The sequence below is a fragment of the Cricetulus griseus genome, assembly GCF_003668045.3.
Source record: "Cricetulus griseus strain 17A/GY chromosome 1 unlocalized genomic scaffold, alternate assembly CriGri-PICRH-1.0 chr1_0, whole genome shotgun sequence".
Classification (NCBI taxonomy): Eukaryota; Metazoa; Chordata; class Mammalia; order Rodentia; family Cricetidae; genus Cricetulus; species Cricetulus griseus.
The window spans coordinates 112287691-112305439 of record NW_023276806.1 but is presented as its reverse complement, the minus strand read 5'-3'; the positions used below and the strand labels follow the sequence as shown (position 1 = coordinate 112305439).

Sequence of the window (17749 nt, the reverse complement as noted above, 5' to 3'; positions counted from 1 at the left end):
GAGTGTGCCATTTAAGTTTAGTTGGTAAAAATGGACTTTTGTTGCTATTGTTTATAGAATTTTAGAATTACTGACATACAGGATTTGAAAGAATGATCTTTTTTATATACTGCTGATACTGTGTCAGGGGAATGTGTCACCTCTATTTTTTTGTGATAGTTACTTTATTAGTGTTCTGGTTTTGTTAATAGCAAATAAATTGAAGTTAAAACTGTTAAATGGGAAAATTATGCTAATGCATATTTAATCAATTGTTTTTAGATGGCAAGATTGTTTTACCAGGCAACTTCCTGTACTGTACATTCTATGGACGACTCTGCAAGTTGCAAGTGTTGCAAGTAAAAGGGACAGATGGTACAACATTAGGAAAGCCTCAGAGTGCCTCTGGTACTGATACCCAAGGAATGGCCTCTGAACATTCTAGCGTGGAAAGCAGTGACGTGGATCTATCCTTCCAGCTAAGCCAGTTAGATCTGAAAGAGCCTCAGAGCCCAGCATTACAGAGTACTCCCTGTAAATCCGTTAAAGACAAAATTATGAATAAAGCTGGTGAAGTTTCATTGGATGTTACACAGAGTCCCAGGGATGGCAGTGGACTTGGACTAGAGGAAGTCACAGGTCTTAAGTGTAGTTTTGATTCATCCAGAGAAGGAAATACTCGACCTGTCAGTGAAGAGAAACTACTGAAGTCTATTAATGCAGGTGCAAAGAGCAATACTGATACTTTTTATTTTATTTCTTCAACAACAAGAATCAATCTTAAAAAAATTTGTACAAATTCAAAAGAACAAGACAACCAATTCAAAGTAACTTATGACATGATTGGAGGCTTAAACAGTCAGCTGAAAGCAATAAGAGAAATCATTGAACTGCCTCTCAAGCAGCCTGAACTTTTCAAGAGTTATGGTATGTTACCTTTAGTTTACTGTATTCATGTTACAATCAAACTGAACAGCAATTAATTAGTTATACTCTCTAATATAATTCCTCACCCTTCTGTCCTTATTTTCTATATCGTATGTTATAGTTGCTTTGGGAGATGGTAGTTAAACGGCTCTTCTCAGTGCTTGGTCTTTAAAGTTGTGATTTATTTGAGTGCAAGTATGTCTCTTATGATAGCATATTATCCACTGTTGGTGGACTGGATCTTCAGAAAGTCTCTTGTTATACTAGATAAGCTGTAATGTCTAAAGAAATAAGCCAAAGGTAGTCATGGTTTAGTTAAAGCTTGTTAGGAAATGTAGTTTGTGTGTCTACTTTGATTGAGTGGTTAAGGAAGTAACTTGACTTCTAGGAAACTCCTGTATGGTTGCTGTCCAAATCCTTTTCTTCTGTTTCTTATGTATTACAACCCCCCCATCCCCGTTTTCCCCTTTCTCATGGATCTTTATGTATAAGGAAGTCGTGGATTTATGTATTTGTTAGTAATTTTTTTGTATTCCTTAAGAGTATAAATTGGAAAAAATTATGTTGTGATCTGATTGTTGAACTGTGCTACCTTGATGGCACAAGACGGGCTCTTTTTAAAAAACAAACAAACAAAAACACCAAAAAATTATACATGCTTCCTTTGGTTTGTGATCTGTAGAGGTAAAGTCATTGGAGGGCTCACGATACCCCAAAACCATTGGGGTAGATAATACATCTTTCTGGGAAGTAGGGGAAAGGTAGAATTCTCACTTTGTACAAGGTAAGTTTTCATTTCTAACTTATGTTGGAAGTTGTATGCCAATGTACCAAAAATTTAATAATAATACTGACTGCAGTGGTTTCTTTGTTTGCTTTTTTTTTCTTGCAGGAATTCCAGCACCTAGAGGGTTGTTACTCTATGGTCCCCCAGGCACTGGAAAGACAATGATTGCTAGGGCTGTTGCTAATGAAGTTGGAGCTTTTGTTTCTGTAATTAATGGTCCTGAAATTATAAGCAAGTAGGTATTTGACTTAATAAGTTAACACTTATTACTAAATTTACATATCTTGGGTGTGTCTTCTTAAATGATTGTGTTATATTCTGCCTTAAATAATTTGGAGTATTTTAAATTTGCCCTTTTTGTCTGAGGCATGGTCTTTCTTACCTATGTAGCCAGCCTGACCTTTACTTTCAATCTTTATGCTGAGATTATATGTGTCCTTCTAAGTTTGCTTTATAAATATGTACAAAATTTGAAAATAAGTTTTGAAAATTAAGTATTTTTTTCTCTTATAGAAAAAGTTTTATAAACAATAAGAAGTGTAAAACAGTATGTGTTTTTTACTCATTGCAGATTCTATGGTGAGACTGAAGCAAGGTTACGTCAGATATTTGCTGAAGCCACTCTACGGTATTGTTAATATTTGATGATTTGGAATTAATAATTAAGGCTCTATTTAAGTGAAAAATAGTGGCGCTGTATGCAAAGCTAAGGAGTAACACAGAGTGATGGCCTTAGAGATTGATGGGAAATTTAAGGAAATATTACCTAATCTGGAAATTTGATAAGGAAGTTACTAAATGACATTAAGTAGAAGAATTAAGACATTAGTAGGAAACTTAGGCTGGGTGGAGATTCATCTCATGAGGATAGAATGCATTTGTCCGTTCTTGGAATCATTTTCCATGCTATGAGAGTCTTTTTCAGAAAGTCTTTGTACTGAATCTGAAAAGTGTTTGCCCATGATTTCCTCTAGCAGTTTCAGGCTTCAGGCCTAATACTAGTTTTAGAAACCTTTGTGTAAGTTTTGGTTTAGTGTGAGAAATATCTTCATTCTATCTGTGGATATTTACTTTTTCCAGCATTATTTGTTGAAGAAGCTTTCTCCACCAGTGACTGTTTTAGACACCTTTGCTAAAAATTAGGATGCTGTTGCTATGTCCTTTATTCCATTAGTCTTTGTGTCTGTTTTTGTATCAGTACTGTGCTGTTTTGTTTTGTTTTTTGTTTTTTTGCTTTGCTTTTCGAGATTTATTTTTATGTGTATGTACATTTTGCCTGCATGTATGTCTGTGCACTATAGGCCAGAAGAGAGTGTCTGATCCCCTGTAACCAGAATTACAGATGTGGGTACCAAGAATCAAATCCTGTTCATCTGTAAGAGTTACCAAGTGTTCTGAATTGCTGAGCAATTCTTCCCTTGGCTAGGGGAATGGTGACTGGAGCTGTGTATCTCCTGTCATTTTATCTGTGCTTCAACAAATACTTCTGTGAATTTTTGGGACCTTTTTTCTTTGAAATAGTCTGTATTTTTTGTTTTTCCCTTTTACTGTTACTCTTCCGCAAGTCACACACAGGCCTTTTATAAGCTAGAATGTGAGGTTGATAGCTTTGCACTAGAATTAATCTAGGATTTTTTTTTTGACTTAGCATTTTGTTCTTCATATTGATAAATAAAATCTAAATATAATACGTTTGTTTTTAGGCATCCATCAATTATTTTTATTGATGAGCTAGATGCACTTTGCCCTAAAAGAGAAGGAGCACAGAATGAAGTGGAAAAGAGAGTTGTAGCCTCACTCTTAACATTGATGGATGGCATTGGCTCAGTAAGTACAACACTAGCATTTAGAGTATGGAATAGCAAAACCTACCAAATGTGTCTGGGTCTGTGAGTATCTCAGGATAAGGGAAAATCATCAGGCATGAAACTGGGTTAATACTCAAAGTAATTTGCTTCTTTAATTGCTTAATAACTGAGAGATCCATATAGCTTGGCATGTTTTCCTGTTACACAAAATAATTTATCATATGGTATTTGTGTGTGTGTGTGTGTGTGTGTGTGTTTGACACATGATATTAATTTGAAGTCTGAGACATGTTAATAAGGAAGATTCCCTATTAAATTTTATTCAGTCTCCCTGAATATGATGGTATATGTTTGTAGTCCCAGTGCTTAGGAGGCTAAGGAAGGTGGATCATTTCAAGAATAGGTACATAGTGAATGAAAATGAGGCCACCCTTGGCTATGTGAGATCTTTGTCTCAGTAAACTAAATTTTAATAATTTTAATGAGGTTTTTTTTTTTTTTTTTTGCTTTGAGGTAGGTCTTAGTGTGTAACCCAGGGTGTCCTAAAAAACTCAGTTTTAATCTGAAAACATTTAAGGGACCTGGATGTGTACTTTTGAATTTATAAGTTCATAGTAGTTTACATATTTTCTGCTGGTATATTCATAATTGATGTTGTTTTAGTTGCCTTATGAAAAGTCACTAGATTCTATTAATGCTTATCTCTGAAATTACACTTGGATCATCTGATTGAAACATGGATAATGTCTGGAGGTTGCTAAAAATAGTCATAGTTCTTTATAATTTGCTACTCTTAACCTCATCTTTAGGGAGTAAAAAAATCTTTGTATTCAGAGATACTGGTTATGGTTTCATATTTTCTGGAATTTTAAAAATTCATTACAATAAAAAAAACAGGTATGTCAATATGGCTCAGCAGGTTAAGACTAGCCACCAAGTCTGACAGCCTGAATTCCATCCCCAAGACTTACGTGGTTGCAGGAAAGGACTCATTCTTGTAGGCTGGACTTTTCTGTGTCCTGGCAGCAGCTCCCAAGTAACCACACAGATTTAATATTAATTGTAAATGCTTGGATGATAGCTTAGGCTTGTTTTAGCTTGCTCTTACACCTTAAATTAACCCTTTTCTATTATCTGTGTATTGCTCCAAGGCTTGTGTACCTATGTTCATACTTCCCATCCTGTTTGCTCTGCATCTCATGGTATCTACTCCTGACTACCAAGACTTTGCCCCTCTTCTTTCCAGCATTCTCTCAGCCCCAAAAATCCTGCCTAGCCATTGGCCAATCAGCTCTTTATTAATCAATGAGAGTAATACATATTTACAGTGTACAAAATGATTATTGGCACAACACAGTCTTCTGTATGAATACTATTTAGGTTATAATCTTCACTTCTAAGTAGTGGAAAACAACTACTGGAAAGCTTTCTCAGGTAGAAAGCATTTAGGCTAAACTTTGAAATAGCTGTACTAAAATTAATGTTTAGTAAAAATGTGTTACAAAGAAAATTGATTAGTAGAAGTATAAGGATTAATGCTTAATAATCTAGTCCATCTATTCATTCTTTTATACAGAGTCAATTTTCACCTATATTTTTTAAAAACCAATATGTAATTTTATTTTGTTAGGAAGGAAGTGAAGGACGGGTACTAGTCCTTGGAGCCACAAATCGCCCTCAAGCACTAGATGCTGCACTCAGAAGACCAGGGCGATTTGATAAAGAGATTGAGATTGGCGTTCCTAATGCCCAGGACCGGCTTGATATTCTTCAGAAGCTGCTCCGAAGGGTGCCACACTTGCTCACTAAAGCTGAGCTTCTGAGACTGGCAAATAATGCCCATGGATATGTTGGTGCAGACTTGAAGGCCTTGTGTAATGAGGCAGGTGAGAATGACTGTTTCTGATGAGTCTGTATTGACAGTTTATGTATATACTGATAATTTTTGTTGCTTCTGAATAGAAGTAGCTTAATTTTGTTTAGTTATAAATTATGTATTAAAAATGTATGTAATTTAGAAAACTCTGAAGAAGGAAAACCACTCTATTTTTACCTTTTTAAAGGTAGAACATATTTTCAGATTTTTCTTTAGCACATGTGTGCATGCACAGGCAACCAGATGTGCAGGTGTCATTATTGATGACAGTGTTATTACTGTGTTGTGGAACTTAAGAAATTACAGTTTTATTTACAGAGTAGTTTGGTGTTTGTGTTGGAACCAACGTAGCAAAACTCAAGAATGTATGTTACAGTGACATTTTAACTGAAAATGTGTGAGGGCTTAAGAACATCATAAGGGCATAATGGAACATGTGTGTATACACATACCATAGTACATGTGAGGAGGTCAGAGGATGCCTTCAGGTGTCCTGAAGCAATAGCTCCTTGCTATTCTTGCTTGAGATAGTCTTTTTTTTGCCAGAGTACACCAGTCTAGACGGGCCTTGAGTTTCTGGTGAGCATTCTCCTTTCTCTGCCTCATGCTGCTGTAAGTCCTGAGATTATAAACACATGCTATAGCATCCAGCTATACACAGGTTTTAGGATCCAGACCTGGGTCTTCTTTCTTGCATGCCAAGGGCTTTACTGCACTTGGCCATCTTTGCAGCCCCTGTACTTAACTTTTGAAGCTCTTCTGGACAGTATTTCAGAGTATTTTCAACTATGGAAAGTATGTTTAAATCAAGATAGCTTTTATAAGCCATTGAAATAGTTGATTCAGCAAATAATTTATTGAAAGAAATCTATTTTGTTTTCCTGAAGGATCTTATCCTTTTAAACTTGATCAGGCATATCTGTAATCTTAGAAGTATCCCCAGGTCTTTGTATGATGTGTTTTCATGCCCTTTCATGTGCTGGGCTCTCTTGTTCTCTATTGTGGCATTATGTTGATTACAGTTTGTCATTCATCTTATATTTTCATATTACACTTTTTAGAAGGTTTAATTCTTGTGGTAATGGAAGAAATTTGTTTTTAAATACGAGATTTCATTATTTAGAGCCTTAATTTTGAATGGCAGGCAACTTTTGTGCCTAAATAACCAATTTACATTTGCATAGTTAAGTATGCTTTGAAGATTCCTTATTTCTTTCAACCCTTTTTAGGAAAGAATTTATTTTGTATTTAATTTTGTGTATGTGTGCTGGTGCCCTCAGAGGCCAGAGAGGGCATATGGTCCTTTGGGGCTTCAGTTATAGAGATACAGGTGGTGGTGAGCCACATGATGGGGTGCTGGGAGTAGAACTGAGGTCCTCTGTAACAGATGCAATGCTGAGCCATCTGTCCAGCTCCTTGTTCTATCCTTTTTATCTGCTCCCTGTAAGTATGGGAAAAGAAGGAAATACAGGAAAATAAATTTAGATTAGATACGTAAGAATGCTTGAATGTCCTTTGATAGGAAAATAATTTTCTTGTTTTCTCACAATCACCATAATTTCCAAGTTGGAGGACTACTGGGTGGAAGAGGTGGTAAATAGAAACATTTTTTAGTATAATAGCTCATAAGGATAGGTCATATATTTTTTGTGTTCTTTCTATGCTGCTTTTAGCTTCATAGGGAACGATGGGTCTTGATGTAGAAATACATTTCCTGTGATCCAAGAAACAGATATCAGTGGGTAACTTTGCTTCTTTCATCTATTAAGTGGTAATTAAGAGTCTGGATTACTGTGTTGATCTGTGGACTTGCCCATGATGCCCAGACAAGGATCTAGTCTTCAGTCCTTTAACAGATATTCTCTGACTTTATCCTATATTCTGCTGTACCGAGACGTTATGATTCTTGTTTTCCAGAAAGAGGCTAGCAAAGGAGAGAGATGTGTAAAAAGCTACTAGTTCAGTAATGAAGTGGTCATAAAAATGGGAGAAATATTGTGATTTTTCTAAAGGAAAGGAAATGTAGTTATATAGAAAAAGTGGCCTCCGTGAAGCCTAAAGAGGAAAGGAGGAGTTTCAGATGGATTGAGAAAGAGAAAATGTCTCTTCAACCCTCTCACCAGCCCTGTGAGACAAACATGTGGTATTTCCTCTGAAAGTCAAATAATAAAACACTTTTTTTTTTTTTTTTTTTTTTTTTTAGGATGGTATGGCTTTACAGTTTAATTACAGAATCTGTATAAAGTTAAAAAAAAAAAATACAAGCATTTTCTGGTATGTCCCAGGACCTGATCTGTTTCACTCTAGGCTATTACTTTCTCAATTGTGAGAAGATTTTAGAAAGATTGGTGGTAGAATTACAGTCCAGTATGTTAAAGTAATGGTTTGGGTATGTTGTCCTGAATGTTAATATATGTTGGTATCATTGTTTTATCTTTGTATAGCAGAATACACAAACTTTAAGAGCAGGGTGCCAGAATGTTTCTATAATAGCTCTTTAATTTTTAAGAATGTCTTTATTTTATATGTATGCATATTTTGCCTGCATGCATGTCTGTGCATCACATGTTGTCTGGTGCCTGTGGACCCCTGAAAAGGGTGTCGGATCCCTTGGGACTGGAGTTTGAGACAGTTGTGAGCTGCCATGTATGTGCTTCTGGAAAAGCAGCCAGTGCTCTACTGATGAGTTATCTCCAGCATTGTGAATAGGTTTTGAGGAAGCATTGAGTAGATTTGCATATAAAGTCAGGTTTGTAATCTTAGTCAAGTTTGAGCCTTATTCTTTTCCATTTGTGAATTAAGTAGTTTGGGGGAGATGGCATTGGATTACTGTTGCAGACATGACTTTGATTGGATAAAGGAAAGGGAGAAGATGACAGCAATTACCCAGTTACTCATCAAGCCTGTTGTGGCCTCATCATACAGAATCCCTTTACTGGATAGATATAGCTGGTTAGCTTTCCCAGAGTATGGATTTCTGGGCTGTCCCACAGTTTGTAGGACTGAGGCTGCATCTTTTATGGTGTCAGTATGCCACACTTGGTCTAGATCTCTGGTCTAGTTCTTCTCTGTATCCGTCTCTTAAGTTTGTTGCTATGCAAATATGAAAATTGGAAATAGTACTGTAGTATATCTTAGTATACTTATGAGATAGTATAACTTATCTCATAACAGCTGGATCTTTTGTTGTACATCCAGTTATAATACTTAATGTTGATAGTTGGGACTCAAACTTACTTCAATTTCAGATGTTAGATTTTGAGGTAGTGTGATGTGCTGGGTACAACTTATTTGGAGACTTCTGTTTTGTAGCATCTCACCTTTGTAAGCAAGGAGCAGCTTTTTGAAGTATTTTATCTCAAATGGATAGGTAAGCTGCTTACAACCTAGGCTGTCTTATCCTAACACTTACGTCAGTGTGTATCATCTATGCTTTGACTGCCTTTCTGGCTAACTAGTTGCATAGCCTTTTTATTCCTTCATTTTATGTTTTAAAGCAACAGCAAAACAAACAGAGTGAATTCTTTTGGAAAACATGAAATGTTAATTATGTAAGCTATGCTGAAAGTTGTAAGATGCTTAGCAATGTTTCCCAAATAGAGGAATTTATTATAAATTTACCTTCTAAGACTGCCTGACTATATTGTGAAATAGAATTTGATTTCTTCAAGGAGTGGGCTGTTTTTTTTTTTTTTTCTTCAGAGAAAGGAAGAATATGCTTTGTATTGCTGAGAACTTATCTCATAATTCATGTTAATTACACATTGTTTCAACATATTCATATCAAACTGTTTTTTCTAAGATAGCATTGTAGAACAGAAGAAATTCAAACTTGTTTACCTATTGATTTTATTGTTACAACACTTTAATTGGTTTAATAGCAATATTGAATCTGATTTTTGTGACTCAGAGAAATTCTTAACTTATTGTTACCATCTTTTTAAGCTATTTTACATCTCTCTAAATTTTATTTTCTTAAGGGTCCTTTAGGGTGTTGTTTAGTGCATTATTATTATGGTACTCTGTCTATTCCTGTTATTTCTTTCCTTAAAAACAAAAAACCAAACAAGTTCTCCAAACCATAAGCTTTCTTCAGCAATCCTTTTGCTTCATTTTTCCATCTTTAGTCTTCCTCAGTACTCTCATAAAAGTATTTCTTATTACAGACTGTGTGTGCATTTAACTCTCAGGTTATCTTCTCTTGTTTGTGTTCCATCTCCTTTCAGATCTCCTGGTCTCTAAACTCATGGCTTGGTTTTAGTGCATTCAGGCAAAGGGCAATTGCAAAAGCATGTTAGAGTTATACTTCTTTTAATGACACCCTATGAACACTTTTGATAAACTTTGATTTCTTTATAAGTTGTTTTATGTTTGCAAAATGCCTGTCTTCTAGTATGTAATTTCAGTTTGTCATCTTTCCACTGCCTAACTTAAGCACTTGAGTTGTGCTTTAATCTTCCATATATTTGTGTCCCCTTCATGTTTAATCCCTCTCTCCATTTCATACATACCTGTAAGTACAAAATACAGTAAATGATTTAATACCCACAGAGTTTGTGGTTAGTAGTATTGTTACCTAGTTGGTATTTATGGGATAAGTGATCAGTTTTTGTGTTATTTTACTCTTGTTAGGTCTGTATGCCTTGCGAAGAGTCCTGAGGAAACAGCCTAACCTCCCTGATAGCAAGGTGGCTGGCATGGTGAAAATTACCCTGAATGATTTCTTACAAGGGATGAATGACATCAGACCTAGTGCTATGAGAGAGGTAGCAATTGATGTCCCAAATGTAAGTAATTTATACTCTGTACCATCTTTACTATTTGAATAATGTTCTTAAGGAAACTGAGACTCCAAGATGACTGACTTGCTAGGCTAACCTTTTTAAAATATACATGTAAAGTAAAACATTCTACAGATAGTTATAAATTCAGTAAAGTTCTAAGGTAACTCAGAGACACCCTATGTTGTATATCCTTTGCCTGGTTTTCTCTGGTGGCAGGATCCTGCAAAACCAGATTGGGTATGCACATTGCTAAATTCTGCTTTGACTTGAACTTCTTCACTTTCAATTGGACTTTCAGTATTTGGTGTATTTAGGCATATGGAGTTTTGTCAGATGGAAAGACTTTATCATCATATTCAAATTATCACCACAGAGTTCTCACACTGTGTTTTCATTATCATACCCAACTCAGTCCTCATTCCACTTATAAAATTTTATTATTTTATATAAATGTAACCATATTGGATATAACGTTTTAGAATTAGCTTTTTTACTGAACATGATTACCTAGAAATTCATCTAAATGAGTAGTTCTCTACCTTTGACCTTTAGGGATCAAACTACCCTTTCACAGGGGTTGCATATCAGATACCCTGCATATCAAATATTTACATTATGGTTCATGACAATAGCAATGTAGCCTGAGTTTCTGTTCTGCCTGGTCCTGCAACTGTTTAGCCTCAAATAAACACACTAACGCTTATATAGTGTATTTCTTTGGGGCTAAATGGCTGCGGGATCAGGCGGGACAGGAAACTCCATTTACATAGCAAAATTACAGTTATGAAGTAGTGACACAAATAACTTTATGGTTGGGGTTCACCACAACATGAGAGACTGTATTAAGGGTCACAACATTAGGAAGGTTGAGAACTACTGCTTTAAATAGTTTTATTTTTCAGTTCGTTCTTTTATTATTTGAGTAGTTACGTCACAAGTGATGTCCAAACTCAGGTCCTCATGCTTATGTCATATACTTGATCTATGTAGCCAGTTCCTCATGCCTTGCCTCAGATTTTATGGTTTCATTTTTTTAGATCTGTGATGAGGCAGAGTGGTAGGAGTGCATGGCAGAGAATGTTTTTCACCTGTGTAAGTTGGGAATTGAAAGTAAGAAAGATGGGACCACAGTCTACCTTAAAGACACATCCCTTGTAACTTAAAATCTCTCATTAGGCTCTGTCTTGTAATGTTTCTGTAACTGCTCCAGATTGCTTAATTGGGAAAGAAGCCATCAATACATTGGCCTTTGAAGGCGGTTTTAAGATCCAAACTGTAGCAATGTTCTATAATATTTCTTCCTCATGATTTCTGTATCTGTTACAGATTTCTTTTTTTGTGATTATGCTTACCTCTGATTTCTAATAGCTCAAAGATTACTTTAAACAGATAAATGCAGCTTTCCACAAAACATACCTTTACATCTTTAGTAATGCTCATATCATACTTCACATCATTTATATATTTTCTGTCTTTAATGTTGTGCCCAAACTCTGAACCCCAAAATCACCAAAAGACCTGGTTTGTTGCAAAAGCCAAGAGTTTAATTTTTCGAGTTAACTTGGTTCACCCATCTATCTGAAACAGCGGGTGAAGCAGGCAGGGACCAGGATGGAACCCCAAGTAGCAGTGGAGCAGGGAATATATTGGGGTAGAACCAGGGGAGTATCTGGGTTCCGCTAGTTGCATAGCAACAGTTTCAAGATTGGTGCACCTCCTGGCTTGGGCGACCTGTCCTGTGTTGATTGGTCATCTGCAGCTGCAGGAAGGTTGCTATGTCTAGAGGCCCTCCCAGGGCAGTTGCTACACTTTTCATTCCACTGTTACCTTAAAGCACATCCAAAGCCTGCCAGCTAACATCTGATTGGTTCCTTGCCACATGGAGAGCAAGGTGGGAAGCTCAGCACATGTTGCTGAATCAGAGGCCTACATTTTACTGGATCTTTTCTGTAGCCTGTCATGGCTGCCAAAGCAGGGGCTTGCCTGAGGGTCTGGTCCCTTCATTTACAAGTAAGTATAGTTACATTTGTCCTTTAGTAAAGATGATGTATGTGCCATTGTTAACAGTTTATATTATCTGAATTTTAGTGTGTTGTTACTGTATTAGGGAGTATATATTTTATTGATAGCATCCTTTCACTTCAAATTGAAAAAATCTTGATTGCACAAGACAGACTTAATTATTTTTGCTTGTTTCATTAAGCCATTCATTGTCTTCAGTTTTGAAGGTTTTTTTTTTTTTTCCTTTTTTAAATATAGTATTCTTGGTGGACTAGTTTTTAAAATATATCTTCTAATTCTGGGCATCTGGTTTGTGATGTTCTACGAGTTCTATAGGCTTTTTTCACTGCTTTTCCCCACCAAGTTAGGCAATTTCAAGAGATCTAGTCTAGTGAGTCACCTGCTTATTGACATTTTTGAATTTTTACTTTAGTAACTGTTCTTCAGCATTAGAATCTGTTTTTAATTTTTTAATTGAAATAGATTCTTACACAGTATATCCTGATTATAATTTCCCTTCTTTCTACTCACAGTTCTTCTAGTCCCCCTCCTCTCTCGTCCTCTTCCCCCTCATCCCCTCCCCTCTGGATTCACTCCCTTTCTGTTTATCATTAGAAAAGAACAAGATTTTTAAGAGATAACAACCAAACATGACAAAAATAAAAAATAGTGAGATGAAGCAAAACTCATCATACCAAAGTTGGACAAGGCAGCCCAACCGAACAGTCCTAAGAGCAGGCACAAGAATCTACTCGGTCTCATACTCAGTAGTCCCATAATATATATGCAGAGGACTTGGTGCAGACTCCTGTAGATTCTGTGCTTGCTGCTTCAATGTCTGTGAGTTCTTATGTGCCTTGTAGAGAGACATCCCATTTAGACTTTCTAAAATATTTTGGCCGTGGGTCCCTGTATCTGTTCCTATTTTCTGTCATAGGAAGCTTCTCTGATGATTACTGTGTAAGGCACTGATTTATGAGTATAGTTGAATTTTTTTTTTTTTTTAAAGACCAGTAGTGTTTGGTTTTACCCTAGGTTTTTGGGATATCTAGTCTCTGGTTCTTGGTCACCCAAGAAGTGTTGGATATGGGTTTCATCTCATGGAGTCGGCCTTAAATCAAATCAGACATTGCTTACTTCACAAGTTCTATGCCACCATTGCCCTAATTTATTTCGCAAGCATAACAGATTGTAGTGAAAGACCCCCGGAGACTCAGGCCCCCAGGATATCTGCCCAGGACTTCAGCGATCCCAATCACCAGGTGGAGGCAAAAGCTTGATGCAAACAGCAAGAGGTTTTATTGCAGTTGTTTAACCAGCTAATCCCATGTTAGCTCGGGCCTTTCATCAATCCACCATGGCAGATGGCTGGGAAAAGATCCTGAGAAGACATAGGACCTAGATCTTATAGGGCAGCGAAAGGGAAGTGTCTAGGGGTACACACAGGCTCAGGATTGGTGTGCCTCCAGGCTTGGAGAACTTGTCCATAAAGCACACCCAGAGACGTAAAGCATAGCACCACCAGCTAACTTCTGATTGGTTCCTTGCCACGAGGCAGGCATCTGACCTCCTAGTGACCAAGGCAAGGTCAGGCAAGCACGTGTCTGGCTGTTATGGTTGCTGAAATGGGGAGCTGGTCCCTTACAGGGGATGCCAATATCACTCACTCCCTGATGGGGACGCCGGAGAGACAGCATTTCCATGATTGGAATCTCCAAAAAGAAAATGGGGGAATGAAGGGACCAGCTCCTCATTTCAGCAGTTGGCACTAGAAGGACTGGAAGGAGCCTCGAGGCAGGGAATTCATTGGGTGGAGCAAGGAGAGTGTCTAGGGTACATAACAATCTCATGATTGGTGCACTTCCTTGCTTGGACAACCTGTCCTGAGTTGATTGGTCAACTGGTTGCTATGGCCTATACGCCCTCCTGGGGCCGTTGCTATGCTCTGTATGCCACTGTTTGCCATTGTTACCATAAAGCATGTGCAGACCCCGCCAGCTAACTTCTGATTGGTTCCTTGCCACATGGAGGGTATCTGACTTCCTAGTGACTGGGGCAGGTCTGGTCAGGTCAGAAGGCTGGAAACTCAGCAACATGTGCTGAGTCAGAGGCCTATGTCTTGCTGGCTCTTTTCTGCAGCTTGTTATGGCTGCTAAAGCAGGGGCCTGGGTGAAGGTCTGGTCCCTTCATTCCTGATTTTGTGTAATTATGTAATTATTTGTCCTTTGTGATTCACTGATCTTTTAAAGGTGAATATTTTGAGGTTTTTGCTTATCAGTTTGTAGGTTCCCAATATTATTATTGTTGTTAAAGTTTTGTTTAATGTGCATTTGTTTGTGTAGAAGCACCTTTAACCATTGAGCCATCTTGTGATCCTTGATATCCAATTCTTTCAAATATATAGTACAAATGATTTAATTTGTCCCTTTGGTGGTATTGTTTTCCTAATTATTTGTGAGCATTTTGACCTTTTGCTGTTACATGTGTAAGTGAGGAAGTAGACATTTCTTTTGATTTTTATAGATTAGCTTCTTCAAAAAATGTCTGCATCAGTTATCCCTTTAGGAGGTCTCAGGTTCTGCATGCTGATTTGCTGCTCAAGGGTCACATGGTCTGGCCTGGTTCCTGGATCAGCAAATGAGTAAATCTAACATGTACTGTGAGTTCTAGCCTAGAACCTGGGTCTATGAGGCTTGGACTTGATGGTGGGTTAATAGGACTGGAGCCTGAACCCTGAAGACTGACCCAGTGCTAGGGTAGTCTAGAGTAAAGCTACAGGGAAAGACTGCCTGGGTCTGTGAGAGCTGTTTGAGGTATTCTTGTAACCCATCTTGGTGGGGCTTCAGTCGGATTCAGCCAACTTGCCCAGTTCATACCTGAGAGAGGGGGAGTATAGATTGAGAAATGGCAGATAAAGATGCTAAGAAAAAGACAAAGACCTGGGATAGAGTCAAGAGGGCAATCCAATGAATACTGGATGCCCCAAGTTTATTCTTCAACATTCTTAAATATCCCATCCAAAAGGGGTACTTGGCAAAAGACTTCTTTACCATGTTCAAGGAACAAACAAACTTTTAAAATTCTCCAGACATTTGGTAACCGCACCTTTGAGACTCAATTTCTTGTTATCTGGCCTTGAGGGTCAAGAGTAACCATACCTCAGACATGTTGTTATTTAGATAAGACATCCAAGACCAAGATCAAACATTCTACAGTAGCTACCACACCTTAGACTTAGGTCTTATGACTTTAACCTTGGAAGACTAAGGACAGTTTTGAACTCTCTGACCTTAAGATGAGGCAGAACCGTTTCTGTGGGCCCCAACAAGGTATGGGGCTGTGGTCATAATAAGCCCAATACATCAGTGCCTTTAGGCTAACTGGAACACCTCAATAAGTCCATATCAACTTGAGGGAGATGGCCATCTAATTACTGTCACTAAGCGAGTAAACTTTGGTGAGTCCTGTCTTACAGGTGACACACCACCTGTATAAACCATCAGAAGTCTGTTTCACTGATCAGATATTTAGAATGTCCTGCTGGGTTTTCTTCTGTCTCCTTTTCAGGTGAGCCTACCTCTGGATTTCACTTGTCAGTTACATTTCCTCAGATAAACTCATTAATAGCTCTTTCCTGCTGTAAGAGTTTGAGAGAAACAGATTAATTGACTGTCTTATGTTTCATTCTCCATATACCCTTAGAACAATTGTGAGGAATCTGACTTTCTATTTTTTAAATACCATGAACATTTTTTCTTTTTCTTTCTTTTTTTTTAAACAGACTCTATGGGTTGAAGATTTTTATGACACATTGCTAAGTAAGATTTGTTTTTCTTGGATCAGATGATAACAGTCTGTAGAAACTGTTAAGTCCATGTTGATTTTTCCCAGACCTTTTAATTTTAATTTCATTTGTTTTGACTTTGCTTCTTGTTGTCTAGACAGCAGAAAAGTGTTATCTATCACTTCCAAGATCCTAGTCTTCCTGGCAGTTTGTCTCGTACTTTTTTTGTGGTTTTAAGTAATAAAATTGAACAGGAGAGCACATTTGGGAAATAGATTAATTTTAATCAGGAACTATGCACTACGAAAAACAAAGTGATTTCAATCTTACGAAATATTTTAGAGTTTAACACCTTCATTCTGCTTTTTTTTTATATACCTTTTTAGATGAAATCAGAGACAATACAAAAGTAAGTTGAAAGATTGTTACTGTTGCTTGCAATCTTGGTTACTATGCTAAAATTAAATAGCTTTCCCTTTGTAAGTGGAAAACTTAAGTTTTTAATATCTGATAGTTAGTTATCCCTTATATTTGTATAAGTGTTGAAGGACAGGTGGCGTATACTACACCTGTATGTGTATTCACACAGTACTGCATGCACATTTTTAGTGACTGTTGCTAAGAGTGGGGAGAGTGTGTGTGTGTGTGTGTGTGTGTGTGTGTGTGTGTGTGTGTGTGTGTTTGTTTGTGTGTGTGTGAAGAGAGATACATAAGTCTGGCACCACAGTGAAACTAACACTCAGGCTCTTTTTAGGGATGCTTCATAGACATCTTTTTTGGAATAGAAAACTGAATTTGGGTGTGTGCTTTCCTTTCTTACCTTTTCCATTGATACCTAAGCTCACATTTTATCACCACCATTCCCTTGCTCTAAAGAAGTATCTGCAGATTCATTTGTTGTTGGTTTTTTCTTTTTTTTTTTTTTTTTCTTCACAAATAAGTGTATTTTACTGTTGCAAAGTTAATGTTGGCCCACTAAAAGCTTTGGAACAGGTGTGAACCCACTCACTGCCATTTACATTTATGTTAGCACTTTTAGTGCAATATCACTAATTGTGAAATACTTTTTGTCACTGTATTTCCTATAAATACCACCTTGAAGAGCATTTTTGTGCCTGGTATATAAAACTTGGCTCCTGGTTAAAGATTGGCTGACAGGGTCATTTCAGGAACCCCCAATGTTCTGAAGCCCCTTTTAAAGTTTTCATTTCCCCTTTGGAACTTGTCCTTTAAATGATTTTATTTATTTATTTATTCATTTTATGCTTTTAATCTGGTTATTGAGTTCTTGGACTTGTGTGGATATGTAACTAAAATGTTCTGCTGGAGTACTCATCTGGGAAGAAATATGTTGCATTTTCCTTGTGAAATTTTCTCCCACTTAATCTGCTTGTTTTACAACAGCTGTTTCTTCTAACTGTATTAGCATTAAAAAAAAAATTCTAAAGCCACGTGGACCAGGATAGGAACAAAAAAAAAAAAGGCCTCAGTCATAGAGCAAGCATCCATTTAGACTTGTAAGAGTTTTCTCCAAAGTAAGGTAGACTGTAACTTATAAAACAGTCCTAGAAAGTTTAACATTATTTATTGAAAGATGAAATATTGAAAACTAATACTGTCTGACGTTAAGGTGTAACCAGCCAGTACCATTACTTTATGATTTCATGGTGGCATTAATCTTCTAGCACAACCAACTTTTTCCACAACTTGCTTTTGTATCTAAGGACTTTGGCCCCTGCAAAAGTAAACTATGAAAGCTTATGTTAAGATTGTTTTCATTTTTAAATTATTTTCTTAGCACGT

General features: G+C 37.0%; 1 protein-coding gene across 4 annotated transcripts in view; it reads left to right on the top strand.

The window, feature by feature from the left end:
- Spata5 (spermatogenesis associated 5) overlaps positions 1-17749 on the top strand; it is a 178001-nt gene that overhangs the window by 10296 nt on the left and 149956 nt on the right. For all 4 annotated transcript variants that reach the window (XM_027391951.2, XM_027391953.2, XM_027391950.2 and 1 more), the window contains exons 5-10: positions 262-906; positions 1799-1928; positions 2265-2321; positions 3397-3520; positions 5132-5387; positions 10010-10164. In XM_027391951.2, the coding sequence (XP_027247752.1) occupies positions 262-906; positions 1799-1928; positions 2265-2321; positions 3397-3520; positions 5132-5387; positions 10010-10164 (1367 nt within the window). The remainder of the gene's footprint in view (positions 1-261; positions 907-1798; positions 1929-2264; positions 2322-3396; positions 3521-5131; positions 5388-10009; positions 10165-17749) is intronic.